Genomic DNA, 11,065 nt, shown 5'->3' with positions numbered 1-11,065 from the left:
TTGACCTGAGTCGGCATAATAGTCGCTTGCACTGCCGACTGCTCCGAAGTTTGCCTCCCTTCCGCCCTCTTCTCCTCTCTTCTTTCCACCCTCTGGCTATCTACCACTACCACTTCTCTTACTCCCGTTTCCTTCCTCTTTTCCATGTCTTTCTCCACCTTCCTCCTCCATAGACGGTTGTCCAAGGGAATGACAAACTCCAACAACTCTTTAACAGTCCCGAATGACCGTCCATGCCTTGCAATCTCATCTAGTAGATGCGATTTTAGGCCCTTCTTGGCTCGGTCAACCAGGTTCCCGTCGTCAGTCCACTTCAGAATAGCAACATGTCGTTGAAAAGCCGAGAAGTACTCCGAAGCTGAGCCGGTTTGTTTAAGATCATTTAGGAACCGCGCCGCCGTTCCTTCTTCATCGGGGTCACCGAAATTTGTCTTGAGGTATCTGACGAATTGTTTGTATACCGTGAGGTAATCAGGAAGAGGCCTTTTAGCCAAGTCGGGCTGAACCGCAAGGAGAGGTGTTTCGCGCAAGTGGGAGATCATGAAAAAGACTTTTCTAGTATCGTTGGGGAAAAGGTGAGAGTTCAACTCGAAGTGTACCTCGCATTCGGATAGGAAAGCGGTTAACTTGTGTCTGTCCCCTCTCCAGAGATCTGGGTTAGGCAGCTTTATCCCTTTTCTCTCACTGACTACACTTGGGCTCGCCGAAGTTTGGCGTCCCAAGGCGTACCTCACTCCTTCTGAGATCCCCTCTGCAATCCCCCCAACCGTTTCTCTCTCCCTCCTCTGCTCCCGTTCTTCCCTACGCCTCCTCTCGGCCAACATCCCTCTGTTCATGTCCGCCATTAACTTCATCATGGTCAACATCATTGACTGTGTCCCTTCTTCTCCAAAGTTCCCCTCGCTTCCAGTGTTTCTTCCAGGCCGCGGGGTTCGTTCAGATTCAATTGGGGATCCCACAGATGGAATGGGATCAGAGAGGGGACTAGCAGGGTGAGAGGGTACAGGTGGAACGAACTCATCTCCTTGTGTTGATTCCCCACTGCTACCCTCCCCCCCAAGATGTTGTCCCATCGCCTTACTAAGCTCCTCCAGGGCTCTCCTCTCATTCTCTTCCATTGCTTCCCTGTCCCTACTCGAACTTCGCGTAACTCGTCTCTCTGGTTCCATCTGATCTTCTTACTTCTCCGAGGTTCGCACGGGTCGTCGGTAAGAGCGATCCTTGATACTGTCACGGCCGTCGTACACTTCTCTCTATGGACCAACGGTCGACGAACCTCGGCTAACTTGTCTCTTCGGTGGCGATGTCTCACCCAAACAGGAGGGCGCAGACATCGAAAGGGGTGTAACTTCGGCGAAGTTACTCTATCTGGGGGGTTTTCTCTGATGGCGATGTATCTCGATGTAGGTGTAGCTATCTCTATCAATCTTTCACTACTGACAACAATCAAGGATCGCTGAAGAACTTCAGCGATCTTCTCAGCTAATAGTATCCACCACCCCTAGACATTCATCCAACCCATCCGCGCTTCGACACACTTCGGCCAACTTCACCGAAACACCGAGCACCCGTTCTTCTAACCTCGCCTAACTTTGTCGTACCTCTCCTCCCTCTATCCCTGCCCAGTCTAACTTCGCCTAACTTCCCCGTACCTCTGCTCCCTCCATCCCTGCCCCAATCCTGACTTCGCCTAACCTCGCCATAGTCGGTCTCCGATGTCCTAGGGTATGTGTAAACCGAAGAGGTTGAGAAATGATGGGGGTTTGATGGTCAAAGGAGGGTCGTTGTTGGTGGAATTTAGGGGTGTCACGACGTAGTTCGTGACATGTAATGCATACGCCTAAAGGGTGACGTGCACTAAGCCCTTGTACTAAAGGGTCCAATGCTCAGCTCATAGTATGAGCTGAGACCCTTTATAAACTGCTTGTGCTGCGACCGAGATTCGAGATTTATGACAGGAGCTCCCCCTCAAGGGCTGATGTCCCAGCAGCCAGCAATGTCTGAACCGAAAATCCTCCTACGGATTTTCCCATGACAAATTAGATCCCAGAATGTGGCACTGCCACAAGCCTCTGTGTGCCACAAAGAAGTGGGTTCGAGAATGTGCACACACAGGGAGTTGAACCCTGGTCATGGTGGAGCTGAGCATTCTGTAATGCATACGCCTAAAGGGTGACGTGCACCAAGCCCTTGTACTAAAGGGTCCAATGCTCAGCTCATAGTATGAGCTGAGACCCTTTATAAACTGCTTGTGCTGCGACCGAGATTCGAGATTTATGACAAACAGCCAATGACTAAAGTTGAGCTAGCACTAAACCATAAGACAGAAAGGTTCGGGTGAGCACCCCAGTTGTTATGATCCTGCTTGTGAGGATCACAAATAATTAAATGTAACCTACCCATAGGGCTGGATACTGAATTGGAACTCTGTGATGTGGATAATACCAGTCCGTGATGATCAAAGGTCAGTAGATGTAGGTAAAGAGTGTATCAAGGAAACCAAAGAGGGTCTGAGAGAGGACGGAGGAAAGGAAGAAAGGGGAAGAAGAAGTGAGAAGAAAGAGGATGGGAGAGAAAGACAATGGACGAAGAGATCCCCCTCAGACCCGGCTTATATGCATGAATGAGCTGACATTGGATGCAGCGTTGACGGGGCGACAACGGTGTGTTTGGGTAAGAGAGACTATGAAATAAGAGAACTATGTACTATGGAAGGATAGCTACGCTTCTGTTGAAGCATGAGGACATGATATGAGAGAGCGGTACTATCAGATGATCGATAGTAGAGTCTCTTCTATGTAGGGGATGGTCCGATCCACTACACAAGGTTTGTGGACCATCAGACAGAAGAAGTGTGTAAGGCTTAGTCATGTGTAGAGTTTTATGTCCGCCAAATAGCTTCCCTCATTTCATCCAATGACATGACTGTCCGAAAACGTGGTGGAGAGGTTGTGTCCCCAATACTGTTATGTTTTGACCTTACCTCTGGAAGGTAAGCTGTGATTTCAAGTTGGCTTGCCAGGGCCTCAAAGGCATCACGGTCATACCCTTCTGGGAGGTCACTTTCTGGACGCATGACAGACAATGTTTGTTTAGATGCTGGATCAAGGTCCTTTGTCAGGTCCCACACAAATCTAATTGCACTGTCAACAGGTGCTGGTTTGCCAAAAGTACTCTGATTTGTCTTTGTGGTCACAGCTGGGACACAGCCCATACTGTCTATAAGTGTGAGAACACCAGAATCTGTAAGTTTTGCCCAAAGGCTTGAACACAATACTTCCCTCCATCTGTCAAACAAGGGATCAGAGATATGTGTCAGGCAAAAGAAAACAGCCCCACATTTAACATATAGACTTGCTAGATTAAAAGTCAATTTCTCACAAGGTTCAATTGTGTAAGGTGCACCAAAAAACTGTTCACCCCGCCTGGCAATATCTATGAGTGAACGTAATGTGGCCACAGGTCTATTGTAATCAAGATACAGGGTCATTTGCTTTTTTGGCAGGGTCTGGGAGGTTGTGGGCAAACTGACAGAGGGGGTGCTGCTGTTGACAGAAGAAGATTCAACTGCTTTTTCTTCTATTGCCTTAGCCAGGAATGCCATGTCAGCATCATTCTTACTTTGAGCATTGCTTTGCCTTGCTTGACTTTCAGCTCTTGCAGTGAGTTCCCTCTGTTTCTTAGCTGCCTTCTTCTTCTCCCTGGCATGTACTTCTTCTGGGGTCGGTGTTTTGTCCGAGCCCCTGTCGGAATTAAGCAGGACCACCCCTTTCTTGGTTGATCCATTTTGGTGCTTAAATTTTGTCTTCCTTGGTCTTTGTGTTGTAGTTGGTGAGGTTGAGCGCAAGCTAGCAGCAGGTGTGCTATGCCCAGTCCCAGATGCTGATGTTTTATCGTGGCTCTCTGATGAAGATGGTTCTCTGATCATGGGCTCAGGCATTGAGGCAATGTTACTGTCATTACTGTCAGGATGGGCAATGGAGGAGGCCTTCATGTTAAGTACATTGGCCTCAGGCAGATATGGATCAACACGTGGGGGTTCAGTGGAGGAGTCAGGACTAGAGGGATTCACCATTGGTGAAAGGGGGCCTGCTGGAGAGCCCAGTGGGTGCTTGGAGTGAGGCCTGACAGGTTGATTTGTAACATCTGTGGAGCTGTCTGGTGAGGTAGCACCTTCTGAAGATTGGGCTGCACCCCACCCAGTAAACAGAGCGGTCACTTCAGCACTGGTCCGCTGAGCCCATTGATCTGTTCTCTCCTGTATCCACGCTTTTATTCCATTGTTTGGTGTATCCGGAGGTGCAAGCAGTTCTTCCAAGTCAAGATGTGGCCCCCACCTGGTTGACCAATCGGCATTCGACATCTTTCTTGTCTTGACAGGAAATTGGCTTGAGCTTGTGCGAGGGTCTTGTTGATCAGAGGGACCGTGTGGATTGAGTAAGATGAGTTTTGAGGGTTGGACGGGTTCTCAGCTCACTTAAAGTAGTCGCTCCATCTACTGGGTCTCGCCACCGATTCCGTCATGGCGTGTGAATGATACTAAACGTCATATTGAGGCTGTACATTCTCCCTTCTTCCCGGACCGGACTGGTAGTTTTACGTGGGAGATTAAGATGTTCTGGTCCGGCCGAATCATGGTTTGTCTCCTCTTTCCCTCTTTCTCACTTTCCTCTGGGTGACGTATATATCTCCTCCCTTCATCTCGTAGGTCTCGCGTCTCTAGATGGTGTCTTCTATCTCGTCCGGGGGTAGAACGCTCACTCCTCTAGCTTCGCCTCTTTGCCTTCGCCTTCGCTCTCCCTCTCCCCTTTCCCTTTCCCTTCCCCTACCTCCCCTCCCTTCCGTCTACCTCGTTCGCCTTATACGTTGTTTCGATCTCGGCCGAATCAAACGTCTTTCTCATGATCCCTCTACCTCGTTCCCTCGGCCTGACCCACCCCTCCCCGACCTATCCTGCATAGCCCCGACCTCGCCGGGATAAATCCTCTGTTACTCTCCCACTCCTCCCATGGCATCGTCCTCCTCCATTTTCGAACCGAGCCCACTTGTCTCATACTCTTTCCCTCCTATGACCCCTCCTCGTAGGTCATCCACATTTGCTGACCCACACTCGCCTTGAGCAATGTGATGTTAGTTGCCCATCCTAACTCCTCCATTTATATTCCTTCGTCACCTGCAGTGAACTCAGGTGTAACACGGTTATACTCAAAACTCTTCGCGAGAAGATGAAGACCATAATAGTAGGCATTTGCTTCTTCCGACTTTGCATCTCTGACCAGACGTTGCGCGGCACTGCTAAACTCTTTAGCGACTGACGGGGAGACCAAGCTGGGGTCCTGAAGGAAAGACCAAAATCGTTCGTCTAGTAGAACGGGATCGCAGCGTTCTTGTATAGTCATTCTACTTGTGTCAAGAGTTGTGGAACCTTCGGCGAGTGTCTGAAAATCGCCCTCTTTTTCCTTTCCCCCTTGTTGATGATCATCTTCTTTACTCCCTTCCTCGGAATGGATGGAGTTTTCTTTGACATCGGCACGGTGGTCGTCATCGTAATCACCGTGATAGCTGCGATCGCAGTCACTGGCAAAGTCCTCTTCGTTGTCCTTGATAACTTCTAATCATTAGCAACCTCCTTCGAACATGACAATGACGTTGGGGTACTGACTTTTCATCATCTCCACCAAACGTTCATCGACCAAGAAACCATCTGAACCAAATGGTACCATGGTTATCTCTACTGATCCGGGGCTCGTGCAGTTTACACCAGAGGGGTCCCCTTCGACCGCAATCTCTTCTTGGCTGGCACCAGTGTGGTGGGGAGTCGTGCTTGGACGGAGCGAGGAAGTCGGGTAGGACGCCGCGGGTTCAGAGAGTTTCTTGGTCAACAATTGAGAAGAGGTAAGTTCTTTATCGCGGTATAGACTGAGAGCCTTAAACCATCTTGATGTGGACTGCTTGTCGGTCATCTTATGGACAGGTCAATAACGTTTATATATGTCAGTAAGAAATGTCGTGGTCAAGGCTGTATAAAAAAAGAAGCTATCAGTGATGTGTTGTAAGAGACGGTCAACCCGTTATTTGTATCTTCCTCAAGACATGGGAGTTCAGTCAGCTTCGCTCAATCACACAAAAGGAATCCCACTCGCAAGTGTGACACATCGAAGAAGCTCAAAGGACTCTCACTTTACCCCGTGTCCCATCTCATTTCGCAAGATTGTTAGAACATTCGTATGCCGACATGAATGGTGCGTGCGACTGTCATAAAACATGTCATACCTGCTCCATGTCTGTTTCATGATTCGCTTTCTACATGGTGGTCTCGTTTGCGTTTCGAAGCCTCCTTCATCTCCCTCTTCTTCTGACTTTTCTCCTTGCCCACGTCCCGCCCGCCTCCCCCGACAGACTTTCGCTTTACTGGCACTTTGGCGAGATGACGTTTTTGATTCTTTGACGGAGCAGGGAGATCGAGCATGTATTGGGGTACTGGACAGCCGGAGGAACGAAGGACGTTGGCAATGCTGCCGGTCAGCTGGTAGTTCCGAACCATGCTACAAGCGGATGGAGAATGGGAAGGACAACAGTGGGGGACAGGATACGAGGATGCAAGTTGATCGTGGGGGAAGCGCTTACGTTCGGAGATACGGCCCATCTTCGTGGCTGAAAAATGTGATGGCTTTTCCTGGCCTACCAGCGCGACCGGTACGACCTACACGATGGATGTAGCTTTGCACCGTTTGCGGAAAATCTGCTTGTCAGTTGCGCTGTTCACTGCAGTTGGCAAGAGATGAAAAGAGGATGCAAACTGGGCGGAATGCAGTCGGAGGCTTTCTATGATGCTGTACGGAGCCGAATTAGCATTGTCGAGAGACGAAGGAAACGTGAGCGGCGATGCGAAGGATGGTCAATGTCGCGAGGAAGGGACAAGTCAAGGTATGATCGGGAGAGAATAGATTGTGGGAAGCAAGAGGATTGAACCTGCCGTAATTTATCACCACCTTGACTCCTCTGAAATCCATGCCTCGTGCGAGTACCTCGGTGACCACCAGAATCCATACATCTCCTTTCCTAAATCTTACCACAGCTTCCTCCCTTTTGGTCCTGCTCCGACCTCCATGTACCATATCCACCTTGACACCTTCCAGAGCGAGGGTTTTGCATAGTTCTTCTGCGCGCTCGATGGATTGAACGAAGATCAGGGAAGGGTAAGGGAGGTCGCCGGATGAAATGAGTTGACGGAGGGTCATGAGTTTTCCAGATTCCGTTGCTGTAAATACTAGAGATTGGTCGACGGTCGTGACGGCGGAGTCTCTATCTATATCAGCTTCTAGTGACACCAAGCTTGAGGACAGATCAAAGACCAGTAGGTCGGAAGGAGATGACTGCCCACTTTATGCCTACCACAATTCTCACTCCACCTTCTCTGAGCCAGGTTCGAGCCAAAGCCTCCGCCCCAGCTGGTATAGTAGCGCTCAAGAGACATTTCTGCACTTTCGGATGAGTACAAGCCTCGACGATGGGTTCGACTTGGGGTAAGAAATCTGGTGACAACAGTCGGTCCGCTTCGTCCAGGATGATATGACTTGTTCTGAACGTCAGTCAGCATTCCTTCAACACTCCTGCAAAGGGAGACTCACTCTGCAAGAGAGACACGTTGCTCGTTGATGAGGTGATGGAGACGTTCCGGAGTAGCAACCAAAATGTCTATCCCTAGTCCGGCCCTTCTCGTCTTCTTAGGTTGGTCGAGATCGGCGCTGGTGTATGATTCATCCTCATCCACCTCACCATCTTCGCCATGTTCTTCTCCTTCGAGGTCTGAACTGTGATCGTTACCACCATCGTCATCATCTGACTCGGTCCCGCTTGTCACATCTGCTACCCCGGGGGAGCTCTCACATACTGCCATCTCCGTGGCCTTGGACAGTACTAAGCACCTCCACTTCCTCCCTTTACACATCACCTTCAGCACCCCATGTATCTGAACGGCCAAATCATGCGTTGGAACAAGAACAATCGCCCTCACTCCTTGTCCCTTATCCTCGGCCGTCAAAGTTCTGACAGGATCTTGTAACCTGACCAGTGTGGGTAGTAGATAAGCTAATGTCTTTCCTGATCCCGTTGGGGCTATGCAAAGAGTATCATGACCTTCCAGCAACGATCCGGCGACGGCACACTGGACGCCCCATAACGAATGAATGCCAGCGGCTTTCAGAGCAGTAAGAAGAGGTTGACCCTGTGCCGAAGTGAGCGGAGAAGGTGGGTGATTGAAAAGAGACGGCATGTTGGTGTGTAAAGATTTTGGGAGTGGGTCAGAGCCGGTGATGGTGATCTTCTGTTTGGGTGGTCGGGGCAGTTCGTCCTCGCTAGATGACGATGCGGGTGGACGGTTGGAAGGATGAGTGTGATCGTGAAAGACGTCGAGGGAGGTGGGGAGTTGGTCAGAAGGAAGAGCTTGTGTACGTTGACGTTTTGAGGATTTGGAAGAGGGCTGCTGGTCAGCCGAGAAAGATAGCGAGGTTGAGTCGGTCAAGGCAAGACAGGAGGAAGGAAAGCGGGGTACAAAGTAAGTAGCGAGGGAGAGGTCACTGACGGTGAAAAGACGTATATCATCATTGAAACGTCTCTTGTCAAACCTGGCCCCTCCAGCGGTGAGCAGGTTGAATGCTGAAGATGCCATGACGGGGTGAGCTGCGTATGTATGTTACATATGCAGAGTGAAATAGAGTACAGTACAGTGGGGTTGGTCAATTTTTGGCCAAGAATAGGAATCCGGATCCGAAAACCGGCAGAGTGTGTTGTGAACCGACCGTGGGAAAGTGGTCGCTCACCACCCAACCCACCCTGCTCACCATCGTAAAGCACTTACTCTACACGTACATACAGTCCATCACAATCCTTCATCACAACCATGTCACTACGTTCAACAAGGTCAGCTCTCAATTCTAGGGTCACCTTATACACCACAGACCCACCTCGTTCACCCTCCAACACCACTCTCAAGCGTGAACCCGTTTCACCTCTTCCATCCCCCGGTCCGACCCTCTCAACACGGAGCAGATCGCTCACCCCCTTATCACCTTCCCCGCCTCTTGTCAAGATCGAATCCCATGTGGCTACTCCTGTGCGCAAGAGGAGAAAGGTAGAAGGTGCTTCTCCGATTACACCTGTACGAACAGCCAGACCTTCCCGAACCCCAGTCAAGCAAGAAGCGGTCGAGGGGACAAGTTCGAAGACGCCCAAGTCTGTCAAGAAGTCTCTACCATTGATGGCATTGGAGAAACCTCATCCAGCCCCGCCGAAATGGAAAGAACAGTATGATTTGATCAAAAGGATGAGGGAGGGTATCGTAGCTCCAGTGGACGAGATGTGAGTTTACTCTGCTTCTTCCCTTTGCCATGTGCTTTGATGTCCTCTTGGCTGACTAACAGGCCATGCGAAAGAACATCTATTAACGGTGCAGCTGATCCTAAAGTAGGTCCTCGTCTCACTACATTGACCCCACAGCCGGCAGTTATCATAACCCTCAGCTTACCCCCAGACACTCCGTTTCCACATCCTCATCTCCCTCATGCTATCCTCACAGACAAAAGATCCCGTCACCGCCCAAGCAGTGTCAAACCTTCACTCTACCCTTCCTGGCGGACTCACTCCCGCTGCCCTCGACAGTGCATCCCCAGATACGGTATCCCAGTGTATCAACAAAGTGGGTTTTTGGCGTCGAAAAACAGAGTATATTCAAGCCGCAGCCAAGAGGTTGATGGAGTTCCCTGGGGATGAAAAAGGGGATGTGCCAAAGACGTTGGAAGGGTTGTGCGAGTTGAAAGGTGTCGGACCGAAGATGGCTTTTTTGTGTTTGCAGGCTGCGTGGGACATGTGAGCAGAGAGTCGTGCTTTATCTTCTCCCCCTGTCCCCTCCCCTCTTCCTTCTCCTTTGCTTCTTCCTACCTCTCTACTTGTCATCAGAATCATCACAGAGAACGTTAACCGGGAGAGAAGAAGGGGAGTTAACTTTCAGAAACGCTGGAATAGGCGTCGACGTCCACGTACACAGAATCACAAACCGTCTTCGATGGCATAAACCTCAAACCACCACACCCGAGCAAACGAGGTTGAACCTTCAATCATGGCTACCCATGGAATATCATCGTCCAATCAATCCGATGCTTGTCGGTTTTGGTCAAGTGAGTTATACTTCTCTCCCCGACTAGCTGGGCGGAACGAAATGCTGGTCATATTCTGACATCTAGATCATTTGTCTGCCCGTTGGACCCCGATGCGACATCTGTCTTCTCGCTAAAGAGAAACTCTGTCCCTCTCGAGTCGCCAACGTCAACTCGGTCGGTCGGAAGCCAGTTGAATATACATTTGGCGAGAGCGCAAAGGTGGAGGTCAAGTACGACGCCGAAACCAGTATCAAACCCGAGGATCTGGAGAATGAGAATGAGGAAATGGCGAAGATGGATCCGGACCTCCTCGAGGGGTTGGAAGTGAAGGAAGAGCAATATGCTCCGAGTGTTTCTTCTTTCCTCGATGAAACAGGCAGTGTGACAAGGGAAAATGCCATTGCTGATGATAAGATGGATATCAAGCAGGAGAGGCTGGAGGACTCGCCGGCTGTAGAGACGACACAGGGGAAGGAAGTGGAGAGGGTGTTGGATATTGTAGATGTGGTTGATGGGACAGTACCCATCTAGCTCTCACATCAGTCCACAAGTTACATGGCTTCTTGCCCAGAGAAGAAAGTCACAGGGCATGCATCTTTTTCTCACGTTGAACGCTCGATAGGTCTATATGCTGGAATGAACTGAGGTGTACCCGAGCAATACTACTGCTTCGCGTCATGGGTGTCAAGACGTCGGTTTGTCGTATGTCAAAGTGACGAGCTGTTTGCAGCCCTCCGGATTAGCTCTCATCATTGTGGATGATAGAACACGGAGAAGAACCTCCCTACGGAGCGTCAAAAGCCGATGGGTTGGAGGGATACATGACATGAGGCAATACGAGAGTAAAGATGATGGGACGCCGAATGGAAAGTCTAAGACTTACCACCTCCGGATCTGCCGTATAAGGT

At 50.1% G+C, this 11,065-nt stretch overlaps 4 protein-coding genes across 4 annotated transcripts; 2 read left to right on the top strand and 2 right to left on the bottom strand.

Moving 5' to 3' along the window:
- Positions 1–865: 865 nt before the first annotated feature.
- TREMEDRAFT_65851 (uncharacterized protein) lies at positions 866–2,134 on the bottom strand (the record flags this gene model as incomplete). The annotated part of the gene is made up of 3 exons (XM_007007909.1): positions 866–1,501; positions 1,539–1,586; positions 2,114–2,134. 3 exons carry the CDS (start codon positions 2,132–2,134, stop codon positions 866–868), a joined length of 705 nt encoding a protein of 234 aa, XP_007007971.1.
- A 2,233-nt stretch (positions 2,135–4,367) lies between these two features.
- Positions 4,368–5,411, top strand: TREMEDRAFT_57834 (uncharacterized protein). Its single transcript, XM_007007830.1, has 3 exons — positions 4,368–4,637; positions 4,770–5,240; positions 5,283–5,411. Exons 1-2 carry the CDS (start codon positions 4,635–4,637, stop codon positions 4,959–4,961), a joined length of 195 nt encoding a protein of 64 aa, XP_007007892.1. The 5' UTR covers positions 4,368–4,634; the 3' UTR covers positions 4,962–5,240; positions 5,283–5,411.
- An 858-nt stretch (positions 5,412–6,269) lies between these two features.
- TREMEDRAFT_41061 (uncharacterized protein) lies at positions 6,270–8,697 on the bottom strand. Its single transcript, XM_007007824.1, has 7 exons — positions 8,585–8,697; positions 7,895–8,485; positions 7,632–7,726; positions 7,385–7,582; positions 6,977–7,305; positions 6,628–6,742; positions 6,270–6,515 (listed from the first exon to the last, which is right to left on the bottom strand). Exons 1-7 carry the CDS (start codon positions 8,669–8,671, stop codon positions 6,290–6,292), a joined length of 1,641 nt encoding a protein of 546 aa, XP_007007886.1. The 5' UTR covers positions 8,672–8,697; the 3' UTR covers positions 6,270–6,289.
- Positions 8,698–9,262: 565 nt separating this feature from the next.
- Positions 9,263–10,310, top strand: TREMEDRAFT_23302 (uncharacterized protein; the record flags this gene model as incomplete). Its single annotated transcript, XM_007007811.1, has 5 exons — positions 9,263–9,360; positions 9,423–9,465; positions 9,533–9,867; positions 10,010–10,175; positions 10,242–10,310. Coding segments are annotated over 5 exons (711 nt in total), but the record flags the coding sequence as incomplete, so codon positions are not given.
- Positions 10,311–11,065: the final 755 nt, after the last annotated feature.

The sequence above is a fragment of the Tremella mesenterica genome (genome assembly GCF_000271645.1).
Source record: "Tremella mesenterica DSM 1558 unplaced genomic scaffold TREMEscaffold_16, whole genome shotgun sequence".
Taxonomy (NCBI): Eukaryota; Fungi; Basidiomycota; class Tremellomycetes; order Tremellales; family Tremellaceae; genus Tremella; species Tremella mesenterica.
Note: the sequence above shows the minus strand (reverse complement) of the source record. Positions and strands in the feature narration are given on the sequence as shown.

Excerpts from the sequence above, each read along its gene's own strand:
- TREMEDRAFT_41061 (XM_007007824.1), bottom strand. The coding sequence starts at position 8,671 with ATGGCATCTTCAGCATTCAACCTGCTCACCGCTGGAGGGGCCAGGTTT. Across the intron at positions 7,306-7,384 it reads AGAATTGTGGTAGGCATAAA|AGACTCCGCCGTCACGACCG; the intron begins GTGGGCAGTCAT and ends TGATATAGATAG. Across the intron at positions 6,743-6,976 it reads CAAGGTGGTGATAAATTACG|ATTTTCCGCAAACGGTGCAA; the intron begins GCAGGTTCAATC and ends ACTGACAAGCAG.